Raw genomic sequence first — 16095 nt, 5'->3', positions numbered from 1 at the left:
GACCTTAAACCCAGTGGCCCCAAAGAAAGGTCTCTTTAAACTCTTCCTAAATACCAAGATTAGTCAGTATATGTCAATTCTAACTAAAGTTATTCAGTTTCAACCGTTTGTCTATTTTTAGTAACAATGACCTTGACTTTGATCCTAGGGGTCAAAACACAATGCCATTTAAGGTCTTTACAATCCCAACCTATAGTTAGGTCAAGATAGGTCAGCAATAAGCCCATCCAGCTGCACGGCCACCCGCCCGAATAATGACGTACATCATTCTAATAACCGGGTTTCATTTTGTGAAAACCTTGTTAATAAAAGAAGAAACTTAGATAATTTGCAAATATTTTATTATTTTTCTAGCATCTTTTTTCTCTTATTTATTATGAATATATTATATAATCTGATCAAAAATGTGTGTGGAATTCATGATCCCTGAATAATATACAATATCTCAAAATTCACTATATTACAAAATCATAGAAAACAGAACAACAAATGAACACCAATTAGTTGATATAAATAACACAAGAAACAAAAACATATAGTACAGTAGGAAATGAATGAAGAATTTATTATTTGTTTAATATAAAAGTTTAAACCCAAGGGCTTTGTCCAATATCATTCTAAGCATCCTTAGACATGCATCAGTTATAGAATGCAGTCTCCGGCCCAAATCTCATGAAACATCTTGAGTGTTATATGTTTTATTATCATATTTCATTAAGCCTAAATCTTACTTAAAATTGATTCCATAACCCAAAACATAGTTTATCTCAATTATGTTTAAAATATTATCCTTTGAAGGTCCCAAAACTCTTAAAAAGGAGATAATTACAGATTTCATACATCCTTATTAAGTTCCAAGTCCCCACAGGGTTCACTTATATTTTTTTAATAATTGCCCCTACCAAATTGAAATAGAAACGAAACATGATTAATTTCACACAGTAAGGCATAAGTCTGAGATCATCGTAAGAAAGCTGCATTATAAGTTGTAATAAATGTGAAGTAATATGGGTATTTAATTGAAGTGTAAAACTTGGTGTACTTCAGTATTGTGCAATAATCCAATATAATCGATTTATCGTTGCAACATCAGCTACAATCGATTATGACCAAACACAGTGTTTTGAATTGAAGCCTTGTTTTTTGGTTTTTCATAATTAAAAATGGCAATAAAATGGCATGACAATCATTTTTATATCTGAGTACACAAATCTTTCAATGCTTTTCTTATAAGCATTCACACAAGTGAATATATTTTGAATTTGATTTATACACTATCAATATTTTCACTGGCGAACACAGTCATATACAATACACCATACTAGCAACATTTGGTACATAGCCTCCATACATCTGGAACATTACCACAAATATTGTGGAATTGATTATGCAAAACCCTGCATATCCTGTCCATATCACATTTTGATTGTTAGTGAGTATAAGTTAGCCTCAAGTGACCTCCCTTGTTTAATGAGTATAAGTTAACCTCAGGTAATCTCCCTTGATCAACATTTAGTTCATATCAACAAACGAAAAGGGAGGTAATTCACTTTATCCCAGATTACCAGCATCTCTGGTTGTCCCCCTTTGTTTTAATATCTTTTCAAGCAGTCAATATTAGCACTTTTAACCAAGGCAAATATGATCACAAAAGCCACGTCAGACAAACGTGTCTGGCTTGTAAAACATGTCCTGTGGCATATCAGAAGCAAGAATGTCATCCTGAATGTCATTGATGGTGTAGCTACCTGATGTTGTTGTTGTATTATCATCGTCTTGAGATCGTCCCGTAACGCTATCATTCTCAAAGGAATTAGCTGGATTCAAGTTGGACTGTTTTGATGAATGTAACAATGGATTGGCATCTAGATTATTCTTTAAATGGCCAAAAGTAGTCATGCTTGGTCCATAATGAGGATCGAAATTAAAAGTATTATTCACTCTCGGCGATTCACCGCCATCGTTAGGTCTGTATGAATACACACTAGGAACCCCTCCCCGTTGGGGGTTAGACAAGTCATTCATGGCGTAGGAATTATGATTGTTTTTATCTTCACTATTGCTATTCCTACGGTTCTGTTTTTTCTTGAGGAAGGCTGAGAGGACTGGACCGGCTTTGTGTACGCTGTTGCCATGGAACGATGTAAAGGTCGGAGACTGGGCGTCTGTGGAGTAGAATGGATGGGCGGTTGAGGTGTTAGGGCTTCGTGACTCATCTGGAATAAACAAATGGAGCCTTACTACATTTGTATTTTAAACGCTACTTGCATAGTCAGCCATTTAAAGGGGCCATACTGTGAATTACTCAGAAATATTTGGCAGGGTGGACTTTTAAGCATGTTTATTGTAAAATTCAGTTTGTATAAAATCATAAATAGAGCACATAATAAACATGTCAATAAAACATGTTATGGGGAGAAGAAAGTGTTTTAACTGCAATTCCAGGCAAAAGGACTAAATGAATACCTAACATTTGCTTTATTATATAAAATACTTATTTTGCATTTTTTAAGATGGTTAATTTAAATCTTGAACATGCCATATTTTAATGAATTGTTTTTGAAAATATGTATTTTTTTTTAATTTCAATGGTCTCTTTCTTATGATTTTATTACAGAAATATTTATACAAAATGTGCTGTTCAGTCTTAATATATAGTGCAGGGTGCATAACTTCAAAATCCAAAGTCAACCATATTTGTAAGAGTTGTGTCCCTTGCATCAAAGAAAATCCATCCCCAATGAATACTCTACCTGTGTCATGCGAGATGGTAATATTACGAATGTCTTCCTCGCTGCCACCTCGCCCGGAGTCGCTAGTGGTTGTCTCCCCTGAAGATTCGCTGTGTGTGTCGTCCAGGTGATGACCCTTCCCCCTCGCCAATCCAATATATCCCCTCCCCTGGCCGGACAGCTGAAGCGGTGCGAGAAATGACACACGTGAGAAAAAGCTCAAAAGCTCGTGCGAATAAGGAAATATGATTATACAGGAACCTAATTGGTGATTGGAAATAAAAACATATTTCATAAAAGAGATAAAAGTGATGTTTAAATGTATGTTCTTTAAAAACATGCTTTTACTTTAAACAAACTTAATATAAAATATCCGTACATTTAAAGCATTAATTTGCTATTTTTAAGGTGTTAAACAGACAGACAGACGAAATTTCACATCCGCTACAGCAGGGTCTAACATAGAACAACAACTTTCGGAGATGCTTACAAGAAAAGTTGACTGAAGTCACTAACTTGAAGATAATATACATCGTATTACAGGTTGCGCATGCATTTTATATTTGGAAAATGTAGTATGTATACATTGTGTCAGATACATTTAAAGTATTTCGTTAGAAAATCTGGAGAAAAAAAATACAACAATAAAAAAAAATTGGTTTTCGATGAAAAAAAATTTGTTCTCCTTTTGTGTTTAACATATAAAGCAGTGGTGAAAAGTGTGAGTTTTTTTGCATAAATCCCACGTACAACCAACACAACCATCTACAATTACCCTCGACAAATACCAGTACGCAAAAAGACATGTATGATTGAATGTTGAAAGTGCACCACAAGCGTAAAACCACATATAGACAATGACGTGCATGCCGTTTTTTCCCGAGCAAGGTCGGAGTGAGGTTTGGTACCTGAGAGGTATTTTGTGGAAACATTGGGCGTATTAGACGAGGTTCTACGAGGAAATGTCCAGTAACCGTCCTGTTATAAATATCAGATGATGTCAAAATTATGTGATTGAGAAATTAAAATTCAATACATGTAGACTGTTAAGTCAGAATAACATTTTGGAAGGACAGGCTTTTTATAAAAAAATATATATATTTCAATACTCTTTTTAAACATTTTTTTTTTAAATTCAGTGTTTCTTTTTTTGGATTTAAACTAGTACAAACATTAACAATGACACATTCTGCAGATGTAGGATTGAAAAAAAAAACGTAATTGTGGACTTGACTTTTCCATATGTCATTAACAGTATCTATCTGTCAGTAGGTGAACAAATACTTATTTATCAAAATTTTCAATAACTCTTCAATACATCTGCTCAATGATCCTTCACAGATGTTTCTCCGTTTGAACAAAGAATGATGGACAATACATAGCATGTTATTTCAAGCCAGCAATTAGATTCGAATTTGCAAACTTTGTAAACCTATATGGAAAAACAAAACCTGATACCATTATCTCAGCAGACAAAGGTCGAAATTTAATATCTGACTCGCTTATTAGAGTCGTTTAAATCTACGTGGTCAGTTGAGCATGGACGGTGGTCAAATGTCCAAAGATGCATAATGAACAGTGTCCGTGTCAGTTCATTTATACTCAACTTTAAAATAGTTCTTTGTAGTCCAATTTAAGGTCAAATTTAAACTTTAATTAAAGAACTCTTTGACTTTCTATTTTTGCGTTTTATTTTCATTCGTAGGCCTGAATCTAGGAAGCAATGAAGTCCGTGAACTCTGTCTTATCTTCTCTTTCTATCTCTCAATCTATTTGTACTATTCTTATATTACTTTATATTTTTTCTTCCCTCAAACTGAAATGTAACCTTAATGGTTAACTTCGCCAAAATGTCTTACATGAAGATGTAAATTTCCATAACAATTCACATTCATTTCATAGAAGCCTTCAAGAAATCAAACAAACTCACAAAAAGCAACAGAACATGGATTTAAAAAATACATTTAAGGGGTTAGAGACATGAAACTTGTGGACATTACACGTAAAACCATAAAATAGTGTACCTTTACTCAATGCTTCTACTATTGACCTCCTGGGTAACATTATTTTCATTTTGTTATTTTCTTCTTCATAAATAGATAAGCATCAAGAAATCTTGAATATTTAGACATATATCACAGTCATATATGCAAAAGAGTAAAACAATTAAGTAAATAATATTGGGCCGATTGTTCAGAACTTGTTAAATTTAACAACATGATTAGCAACATCATTGCTAACTTTTAAACATGAAATATTTGATGATTTGCACAAATATTTAAATAGAAACAAGTACAGCTGTCTTGATTCTTGTTAGATATACAGCAGATCACTAGAATATCATTAAATTTCAAGAGCAGTATATTTTAATATTTGAAAGTTGAAAATGATGATGTTAACAATGTTAATAATTCTTTAACAGCTGTTTTGAAATCGCAACCCGCTATGCCCCTGAGTCAAAAATTGTATTCTTCAGAGGAAAATAAGTGAAACCGATAACGGACATAAAAAAGCAGAAGTATTGCCATTACCACATAAAAATTGTCCTTGAAGATAAAAGTTTCATTTTTATACACCCCTATTTCAATCCTTTAAACTCTGCAGTAAAAATTGCTCAGGTGTACTTTTTTATGACCAGTGTACTTAATTAGAGGATTATAATGCGATATTAGTATCCCATTTTGGGGGTTAATGATAGATTTCGAGCAAGCAAATTGTAATAATAGGAGTTTTCAGTAATAATTAGCAGCCATTAAAACATGCTATACAAATCGACACGCCATGCACCCCAAGTTGAGCTTTTAAAAACATGCAAAATTTAAATTTAAGTGAAAAAAGATTTAGAAAGGTCAAAGAAATAAATACGGTCAATAGATAAAATAAACATAAATGAAAATTGTTTTAATACAAATATTTGCATTGCAATCTTTAATTCTCAAGTTGACTATAATTGCCGGGAAACAGAGTATTCATAGTTTTAAAAAACAAATTAAATTATTCAAACAGGATCAATTCTATTTGAAATTAGGCCAAATGAGCTATATTCGTGATATATTTGCCCAGCATTTCCCTTCAATATTACATAAAGCTGCCATCGTCAAAGTCTCGTATTTGTTTAACTCTTCAAATGCCTTATTCGGAAGCCATCCATCAAACACTATTCCATCTCCTTATCAGTCTAATTTAAACAATTTGCCTACGATCTGTCGCAACTCTACAATAATATGTTTTTTTCATATTTATTTTATCAACATTGGAAAAAATTATTTGCAATTGATTTAAAACAGTCTAGACCATTCGATTTAGCATGACTTTGAAATAAAACAATATTTTGATAAATAATTTTGAGTTAGAGTTCTTAGGTGATTGCAAGTAAAAACTATTGCCTAATTCTTTTAAAAGACCACTTAAATTTTATTATCCAACCAGCACCGGTCACAAAAGACCAATGAATTAAAGTTTGGATTTCTATGTTTGTATAAAATAACATAATGCTGTTTAAATATTAGCCAATGGTTATTAATGGTAAACGAAATCTTCGCACCAGTCCAAACATCATCGTTTCAGAAATCACAATTTTTAAACACGTCCTTTTCACACGTGAGTGCCAAGGAGTGACTTAATCGTGTAAGTAAATCAATTATTGACCGCGGGGATTAATTGTTGCCTAATATTGGTCAAGTGTGGGTATTGATCCATTGTAAGCGGCAAATAGACAGTGGATTCCCATTTACGTCCCTATGTCTAAAACAGGATGCAATATACTGTGGTCAAAGGAGACAGGAGCCAGTAGAACCATTTGACACTTTTACAACTTCCCTTACTGATACCATTTTAATTAGTTTTAAATTAAAGCTTCCCTTATAATAATCCTACTATATAAATGAAATTTAAATTAAAGCATCCTTTATATTAATCCTACCATTTAAATTAGTTTAAAATAAACGCCAATTTACGTTTTGGGCAATATTGAGAACCATCATTTTCTGTATTGCATATTTTTTCTAATACTCTATGCATTATCACTTACATCATAGAAATTTATTTAAAAATCCTGTTTTTGCAATTCAAAATACTCTTTTCACTATTAGTGAAAGTAAATTCCATTCAGAAACCTGAATCATATATTTTCCAGATAAAAATTTATATTTACCTCTTCTTGTGATGATTGTGGCCACTGTTTGCTGTTGTTGTTATTGTTGTTGTTGTGAGACTGTATGAGTGCCTGATGTACGCGGAGCGATGTCATCCTGTGGATTTCCCGCTGTTTCGTGTCGTCACTCTTCTCCGAACGCGGAGGAGAAACTTCCTTCTGGTAGTTCTGGTAATCAGGAGACTGAAAATATAATGTTTCATAAATTTAAAAATACAATGTTCCATTATTCAAAATAAAATGTTATGTTATTCTTAAATATATTGGTCCGTTATTTATAAATATACTGTTCCGTTATTTGAAAATATAATGGACAGTTATTTAAAAAATATCAAGTTCCATTATTAAAAAAAAATTATGCTCCTTTAAAGAATCTTATTTTTTAATTATATAACTAAATTAAATGACCAGGACAATGTTGAAAAAACCAAGCTTAAAAAATAATGTACATGTCTTGTTGTTGTTTTCAATGGTACTAGAATAGGGTACGGGGTGGGGAAGCATTTCTTTAAAATAGGGAAGAATTGCAAGCTCGACATTTTTCCTGTTTTGCTTTCAAAATTTCATACTTGAATTTCAGCAGTAACAGTATTCGATAACAGAAGCCTGAATCTTTAGTAATGAAATAGCTGTGTGACAATTAAGCTGTGTCCGCCTCAAAAGGCCTTTTGACCACCTCATTGAAAAACATTCAGGGGGTTACAGTGATTCGTAAATTTCAATAAACAGCATTATCAGAACAAATATTTAAATGTCTATTAATTTTTGCCCCAACAATAACACGTAAACATTTGGTCAGTGAAAGTCCACATTGCGGCCCTCTTGCTTTTGTCAGAGTTTACATAATCGGGAGCCACGAGACCTATGACATTTCTACAGGGTTATCAGGAATAAGAAAGCCCCGGATTACAGGGGTTTTCATACATGGGGCTTGGTCTATCTTAAATCTTATGTTGACAGATTGCTGCTAATTGTAACCCGATACCAATAACCAAAGGTGACATATTTGTTCATGATATAAAATAGGCCTGACAGATTTTGTGTAAGATACTGACTAGTCCCTTGAAAAATCACTGACGACACGAAATCAAATACACCATCATTGTCTGTCGGCAAACACTCTTAAAATCTTAAAAGAAAATTTTTAGTAATTAAATATATGAACAAGAAATTCTTAATTAGATTTAAATGAAATTTCATCGCCACTTGTGTTCTTCAGAAAATATGTTTGATATTAAAAGAGCAGTGATAGTTACACTATAATTACAGTACCTCTCTGATAATATTGACAAACATCTTCAAAATTTGAATAAGAAAGGAACATGATTGTCAAAATAAAGTAAGATAATTGCTCACTTTTTAATGATAAATTTGGTCACCTTACTTTTGGAAATATGAGACACCTAGGTCAATACAAGATGTTCTTAGCCATCTGTCTATTCAAACCCGGTTTAGCCGGGAATGTTTGTTTAATTTTCAACAATATGTGCTCCATTCATCTTCTGCATGATCACAGCTAGCAAATGTTTTATGAAGTCATTTAGTATAAGCAAACAGTTAACACTTTCCTCAAAGATGAAGGTAAATATAGACAAAATGAGTCAGGCTATGAGACTATGAAAGAGATAATGCACATTCACAAAACTGAAAAATCAAAGAAATCCCTAGCCAATAAAACTTCAGAACTCCATTAAATTACCAGCAATGCAGTTTTTCTGTGACACCAAATCAGCTCCATTAGACTAGACTGCATCATAAAAGTTAAAAACGTTTTTGTTCAAGTTTTCTCTTAAAACAATTTCTGATACATTAACCGAGACAAAAACTAGATTTTTCAAACCATTTTCTTCCTTCTGAGCCATGCCAACATTGACAGAAGTAGATTCATGTCAAAAAGTTTTATTTTTCTACCTATCATTTGACAATAGCTCATTGTGCGAACAACCTGACGTATTAACAAGATTGGTTATTATCCCTAAGAATGGATTCCGGCAGATGGGCTCAAATGACGTACAGACGTTGGTCACCTTCCGATGACCTTGGAAGTCATGTGACAGGTGAATACGGTCCGTCAGGGGGCATCAATTCTCATTGATGGCTTATAAATGGAAAATAAACACTGGCAGACCAGTAAAGCCTACAAGGCCAGCTTGGAGGTATAGCAATGACCCTCTGTCCATCCATCTTGGGAAATATTAAATTTCAACTGCTTATTACTTCTATCAAAATGAGCATGCATATTATTTATCAATTTTCTTATAGCGGATTAGCGGCTGACATGATATATGGGAATTAGCTATTGGCTACAGTTTCTTTTGACACAATAGCTGAAAAACGAAGCATCGTATTACTACAAATAAGATGGGGCCTTATCTACCGAATAAAAGACATTGTTTGTTATCTGATTTTTGCTGAAAATTCCTAGTTAAAATTGATTTAGCAGTGACAATAATTATATTTCACTTAGAAAGCAATAAATCTTTGAACAAACAGTGACATATATAACAAAATTATAACAGTACCAAGATGAACTGGAAGGTCTGCACCGAGCAATTTAAATAGATTGAAAGAATTGCACCTTAAAAACCCAAGCTCAGTTCAAATATTTGACGCACCTTAATAAATTAAAAAAAGATCTGAGGTTAAAGCAACTTGAAACCTTATAGTACTCTTTGCCAGTAATAGCCCTAAGGCTTATCAGCCTCCTTATTTCATATGCTTATATGCCTATTTTACACCAATGTATTAATCATAGAACTATTTTAAAATTAATTGCCAATAAACCTAGTCTGCCTGGTTATTTCATATGGCTAGAAAAGCCCCTCTAGCTAAACTAAAAATCAACACACCTGGACTGGTACCGGAGATGGAGACTTGAAGGAAGTGACAGGGTCAAACTGGCCGCTCGCCTCAATGGAGATTCCTGTGTCCTGTTCCTCATCCACGGAAAAGCTAACCTGCTTTTTCCCAAAGCCGTTCTCGATAAACATCATCTCGCCTGGGTAAACCGGTTCTGGAGGGAACAGCATCTTGTCTCTTGATCCTCGGGATGAATTCGAGCGATTGCTACTTCTGCTGGGATCAGAGATTATTTTTTGTTCATCGTAGGCTTTGGCATTGTAAAGTGCTTTTTGGTTGTCCTTGCGTTTCAAGACACAAATTATGGTGATAATGATGATGGAAAGGATGACAGTGACACAGGAAATAATAATGGCAATGAGGATGTTCTGACCAGTAGATGCTGCACTTGTTTCTGGTCCCATAACCCCTTTGGCAATGAAGACGCTGATATGTAATTCGGCTGTGGATTCCAGTGGAAATTCCTGACTGTCTTTGACTGATATTTCCAGTGTAAACTGTTTTGGATCATCATCTTTGACTTCACGAGTAAGAAATATTTCACCCTTGACTAAATCTATTTGAAACAGCTCTTTAGAGTTTCCTGCTATTATACTGTATTGCAACTCATCTTCTTGGTTTTCATCAGCGTCAGTAGCAACAACAGTGTATATGACAGTGTTCTTTGCAGTGTTGTGCGGAATGGAAATGCTGTTGTTTTCATTATCTCCTGGTATTTCAATGTATGGTTTGTTATCATTGACATCCCTGACTGTAACCATCACCGGCACTCTTGTAGACTTTGGCGGATTACCGTGGTCAGAAGCAAGAATCTCAAACTTGTACAAACTTTTCACCTCTCTGTCCAAGACTTCCTTTGTAATGACTGTACCATCATCGAGAACATGGAATGGAAATAAATCCTCTGGGAATTCATAAGGTATGACAAAAGAAACCTGTCCATTTTCACCTAAATCTTCATCTGTTGCAGTTACTTGTCCAATGCTTGTACTAACGTTACTATTTTCGAGAACAGCCATTGCGTAACTGTCGCCGGTAAATTTTGGAGAGTTGTCATTGATATCCAAAACTCTAACTTCTACAACAGTAGTGTCATTCAGACTTGGATTGCCATTGTCCTTAGCGATCACATTAAACTGATAATAATCCTTCTCTTCTCTATCAAATGGTCGCACTGCTCGAATGATACCATCTGCTTCAATGTAAAACATACTCATTGCATTGGTAGGGACAATACTGTAGTTAAGCCTGGCATTTGGACCGTCGTCTCTATCAGTAGCTACCACTTTCAACAGAACAGCTCCGGATGTTACATTTTCAAAGATATCCTTTGAGTATTCACGCTGAGCAAAAAAGGGTGCATTATCGTTGACGTCTTCAACAGCTACAGTGAATGATGTGTTTGAATGCAGAGGGATTTCACCATTGTCAGAACAATTTATCAGTATGTCATGTGAGCTTTTCACTTCTCTGTCAAGTTTTGAATGAACATGAATACTAAACTGAAAAATGTTCATAGAGTTTTTCTCTCCTTTCCTGATTGAAAAATTCTCGTTTTCAGAAGTGCATGTGACATCACCATTTTCGCCTGTATCTGCATCCCTAACATCAAAAATGGCCACAAGAAACCCTTCTGCTACATCTTCTCTGATTTTTCTATTATTTATGTAAGTGATTGTCACTATTTGAGGGGCGTTATTGTTAATGTCTCTGACATTTATGATGACTTCAGCTTGATAACTCCTTTTAACTGGATTACCATGATCAGCAGCTTCAACGAACAGCGTAAATGGTCCAGTTTGGGAGTTAATCCTTTGGTTTATGAATATTTTACCAGTTGCTTCTTCAATGGCAATAACATTCTGAATCGACTGAGGTTCCATTTTTGTGAAACTGTAAGATAACCTAGCATTTTCGCCTATGTCTCTGTCTGTTGCAGTAACAATGACGAGTTCAGTATTCACTGCTACATCTTCATCGATAGTGACATTGTATTTTTGTGGATCAAACACAGGTCGATTATCATTAATGTCTGTAATGTTAATATTGACAGTTAGAGTACCAGTGAGTGCAGGACTACCGCCATCTATTGCTTTCACCAAAAGCTGGTACAAGTCTATTGTTTCACGGTCAAGAGTTAAGTTAATTCTAAGATTAAGTCCAATAGAGGCATCAAGGTTGGTATGGTTTTCCAGTGAAAAGCTTCCATCATTTGGCTCAAGAACAAAGTTTTTTATCCTGTTGATTCCTGTGTCGAGATCAACAGCAGACGGAAGCTCATAGGTGCTTCCAAGAGCATTACCTTCTTGGATCGAGAGACGAAAAACATTGCTGGAAAATTCTGGGATCTTATCATTGGTGTCCATTATTTCAACATTTACTTCGATCGTTAGAAAATCTGCCTGTGAAATTGCATACACATTTAGTTGGAGCACACATTTGGGTGCTGAGCAAATACTTTCGCGGTCTATTTTTTGAACAGCACTAAAGTCGCCGCTTTCATTGACCGTAAAGTATCCACTGTAAACGCCATTTGGAATTTGAAATCCGTATCCATCCAAGTCATTGCCAACGCTGTCGTTAACTTTAGTGATAAGATTGCCAAGGTATTGTTGTCCGTTGATTTCCTCTTCTGCTTCAAAGTTAACACTAATACTCTCTGCAGAAGTAATGGACAAATAAAAAGTGAAAGCAAAGTACGCCCAAATATTCTTAAACTCCATTTTTTGTTCTTTAAAAATCCACTTTGGAGTTTATTTATCCGACTACTTCATTACTAAATCCGGTGCAAGTTTGTTGCTGTAAGTCCGACTTTTCGTGTTTTTTATTATTATTTTTGAAAAGTCCTCTTGGTCAGAAGTTCCATTCAGTGCAGAAGACTTTAGTCACTGGACACGAAATCTGAAACGAGACAAAAAGAATAAGGACTCATGATCGTTCTTTGTCAAAACAAGATGATTAAGTAGCATTATAATAATCCTCTAATCCTGTACTTTGTACAAAAAGCGAAATGTAACGCAACTGGTCAAAATGGGACACATGCATATCCCTACAATTGATCGTGTAGTGATTTTCGCATTTATATCCGTATTATCCGGGATAAGTCAACTACAGATGGTAATCCTCTTTTCTTGTGATAAATCAAAAATACATAGTCATAGCTCAGTTGGATATATTAGTTTCAAAAGTAATTGTCATTCATTTTTCTGTTGTGTGCTGACATGACTCAAGTCCCATACTAGCCTTCTAATCATACTCCTACACTGATGACCACTGCGTTATTTCCAATGCTTAAAACTGATGTTTAAAAAATATCCAACATGGAAAAAAATGTATGCTAACAAAAAAAAATGAAATTAAGCATCAGTTTGCACAACTATAATAATAGACAAACTTTATTTGATGTATTTAAAGTAACTTAATCGCTGAAAGCATTTATATCACAAAAATATAGTCTGATCAAAAAAAGAAAATTTTCAATCAGAATGTCAAATTCATTAAGAAATCACTGGAAAGAGCTCAATAATACAGCTTGTAATTTAGTGTAGCTGATTTTATGACTACTTTCAAAGAAGCATAAAATTTTATAGAGAGCGAAATTTCAATTGATGTGACTTAAAATAAGGTTACTGGTGTACTTATTGAAGAATCAGCAATCAGCCATCTTGGCTGTATAAAAACCTTAATTTTCAGATATTTTTTATAGTACGAGATATTTTTAGCTCATGTCATTTAAACATCATGAATTGAATATATGTGGATGAGACTTGAATAAATAAATAAATACATAAACGTATATTTACGAAACTTAGCTTACTTAGCAATAATTTTAGATCTTAAAACTAACATCCAACATCAAACAAATGATAACTGTAACACTCAGCAAGCAACATGTTTCATATTCCTTAAATGCACGTCATATTCCGAATACAACACTCCTCGTTTTTGTCGAACATATGAGCAAACAGATCGGACAAGACTTGGACTTGTGATGACAAACACTCGAACCTTTTCAACGGCCAGTTTATGACCATTTCAGACCTTATTACAAGTATGAACTCGGGCACAGCATGACCATAAATCAGTTTTCCAACTTCTCTGATCAAAATTATACAGATTTTACGACTATACATCATTTACACCTCAATAAGTAAAATCATAGAAATTCGGATTATTAAGTTTTCCTAATAACTCTGAGAAATTCATAGAAGTCCATATTATTAAGATTTCCTTATTCTGTGAGAATTTGAAGATGATAAATATATCTGTATATAGCAAAATGAAATAGACTCAATGACTTAAAAAAAATTAACGAGAGCATTTTGTTCCAAAAAGTATCAAATCAATGACTTCTTCAAGTTTTTAACGACAGAATTTTGTAATTTTTTTGTTTGTTGAAAATTTTGAATGACCTTTTTTTATGAAAAATACACATCGTTAAACGTATAAGGTGTTCGCAGCCATCAAGGACTTAACCAAACTTAAAACATCATTCTCCGGACAATGACCCGATTACAATAATTAAATCGAGAAAATCAACATGGAAATCTGAAACCAATTTAAGCTGACTCAATTGAGAGCATATTAGCAAATTTACTTTGAATCAGAGAAAACCACAAATACCTGTTGACACGTCGAATTTCACAGTCAACTAATTCTGAGTGTAATTAAAGTTACCCCTTATGGTGACAACGTAACTTGTATCGTTGCACGCTTTGTGTCCGGCTTAACCCCATATGGAGTTCTCCCCATACAAAGATGAATATCCATGAAAAATCACATTGCCTTTAAATGTTCAAATGGCCATAAATTGTAAAATCATAGCCCCTAGTTTCACACATTTTTGTCAAGCCATTACCTTACGCAAGTGAACGATAATCCTTGTATATTGCACATTTTTTTTGCTCATATAATGAAATAAAATGAGTTGTAATGAGACACAATATAATTGTAATTCTCAGTTTTGAATAATTTCACACTCCAGAAAATTGCTTTAAAATGTTTAATCTAATATATCACAAATGCATTACTTGTGAGTATTTAAAGCTTCCTACCAAGCTTGGTGAGAAACAGCTGAAAGTGAGCCACTAATATTGATGGAGCGCATAACACAATCAAATGAGACATCAATAATATTAATATTTCAACATTCTTTTTTGACAAAGTACTAACATTTATTGCGAGCTAACATAATAAAGATGTTTTTTCAATGTAGCAATATGTCAAATTGCATTTTGCATGTCAAAAACACATATTTTTTGGAGAAAAATATACGCCCTGGGCTAAAAGCCAATTTTTCTTATCAAATTTATCAGTCAAATTCTATGACTTTAGAAAAACGATATAAATTATCTTTGGAAGGATTTTATTGTTTTTCATTTGTTACATTTTGAACAATTTGTGACAGAAATCATGATAATGTTTTAAATGTTGATGCTATCTCGATTTTATGGTATTGTCTTATTTAACATTTACATCGGAAGGTATGAAAAAATAGGCATTTTTATTACGTAGATATTATTGATGTAATAAAATTAATTAACCTTATGATGAGCCATTACTTAAGGTCAGCAATTAAAAAAATATCCATAATTGCAAAATAACTTTATGATTATGTCAAGGTTAAATCCAGTACATATAATTTATAGTTGTAAATGGTCGAATTATTTAATCCAATTAAATTCTTGAACTGTATTATCTTGACTATCCTAAAAAGAATTTATAGAAAATTCTTAAGAATAAAACCTGTAGGTGTTAAAATCTAAATCTGTAATAAATAGAGCAGCTTATAATTATAAATTATTGTACTAAATTAGTAGCTAGAAAAACATAGTTTCAAGTTTTTTCACCAATTGGTATCCAAATAAAAATAAATAAATGAACAAAAAATGTGTAAATATTTGCTATTATTTATATTTAAAAAATGAATAATAAATAAATAATTAAAGAAAAAGTATGCAAATGAAACTTAGATCTTTTTTAAATGAATGAATGAATGGATGAATGGATAAAAAAATAAAACAATAATAAATAAATAAACAAATAAACAAATAAATAAATAAATGCATTACCTTTAATAGAGGAACAATAATTTATCATCTATATTTCCCAAAACTTTTAGTTTAAAATATTTTTCACATTAGATTAACTCTGAGTTATCCATACAGTGAAAGCCTTGTCCACCCCCTACGATGTAAATAACAGGATCTATTACCGATTCTAGAACCACTTGAGGCTGGGCAAATGACCGATTATTACTGCGGAGTCCATCACCACTGCCCGTCACAAAAGTTACACCTTTTCAACAATGCTAATTACAGTTCCTTGTCCGTGAATGACAGCAGCTGAATC

General features: G+C 33.4%; 1 protein-coding gene across 9 annotated transcripts in view; it reads right to left on the bottom strand.

Moving 5' to 3' along the window:
• Window positions 1-332: 332 nt before the first annotated feature.
• LOC128227529 (protocadherin-11 X-linked-like) overlaps window positions 333-16095 on the bottom strand; it is a 49962-nt gene continuing 34199 nt past the window's right edge. For 5 of the 9 annotated variants that reach the window (XM_052938160.1, XM_052938159.1, XM_052938161.1 and 2 more), the window contains 4 exons: window positions 9735-12645; window positions 6886-7068; window positions 2754-2913; window positions 333-2216 (listed from right to left, as the gene is read on the bottom strand). In XM_052938160.1, the coding sequence (XP_052794120.1) occupies window positions 1660-2216; window positions 2754-2913; window positions 6886-7068; window positions 9735-12467 (3633 nt within the window). In that variant the 5' untranslated portion in view covers window positions 12468-12645 and the 3' untranslated portion in view covers window positions 333-1659. Of the gene's footprint in view, window positions 2217-2753; window positions 2914-3640; window positions 3711-4756; window positions 4786-6885; window positions 7069-9734; window positions 12646-14798; window positions 14918-16095 lie in introns of those variants that run through there. The other 4 variants (XM_052938163.1, XR_008259826.1, XM_052938165.1 and 1 more) reach the window with 4 other exon arrangements.

Source organism: Mya arenaria, chromosome 3 (genome assembly GCF_026914265.1).
Source record: "Mya arenaria isolate MELC-2E11 chromosome 3, ASM2691426v1".
NCBI lineage: Eukaryota > Metazoa > Mollusca > Bivalvia > Myida > Myidae > Mya > Mya arenaria.
Note: the sequence above shows the minus strand (reverse complement) of the source record. Positions and strands in the feature narration are given on the sequence as shown.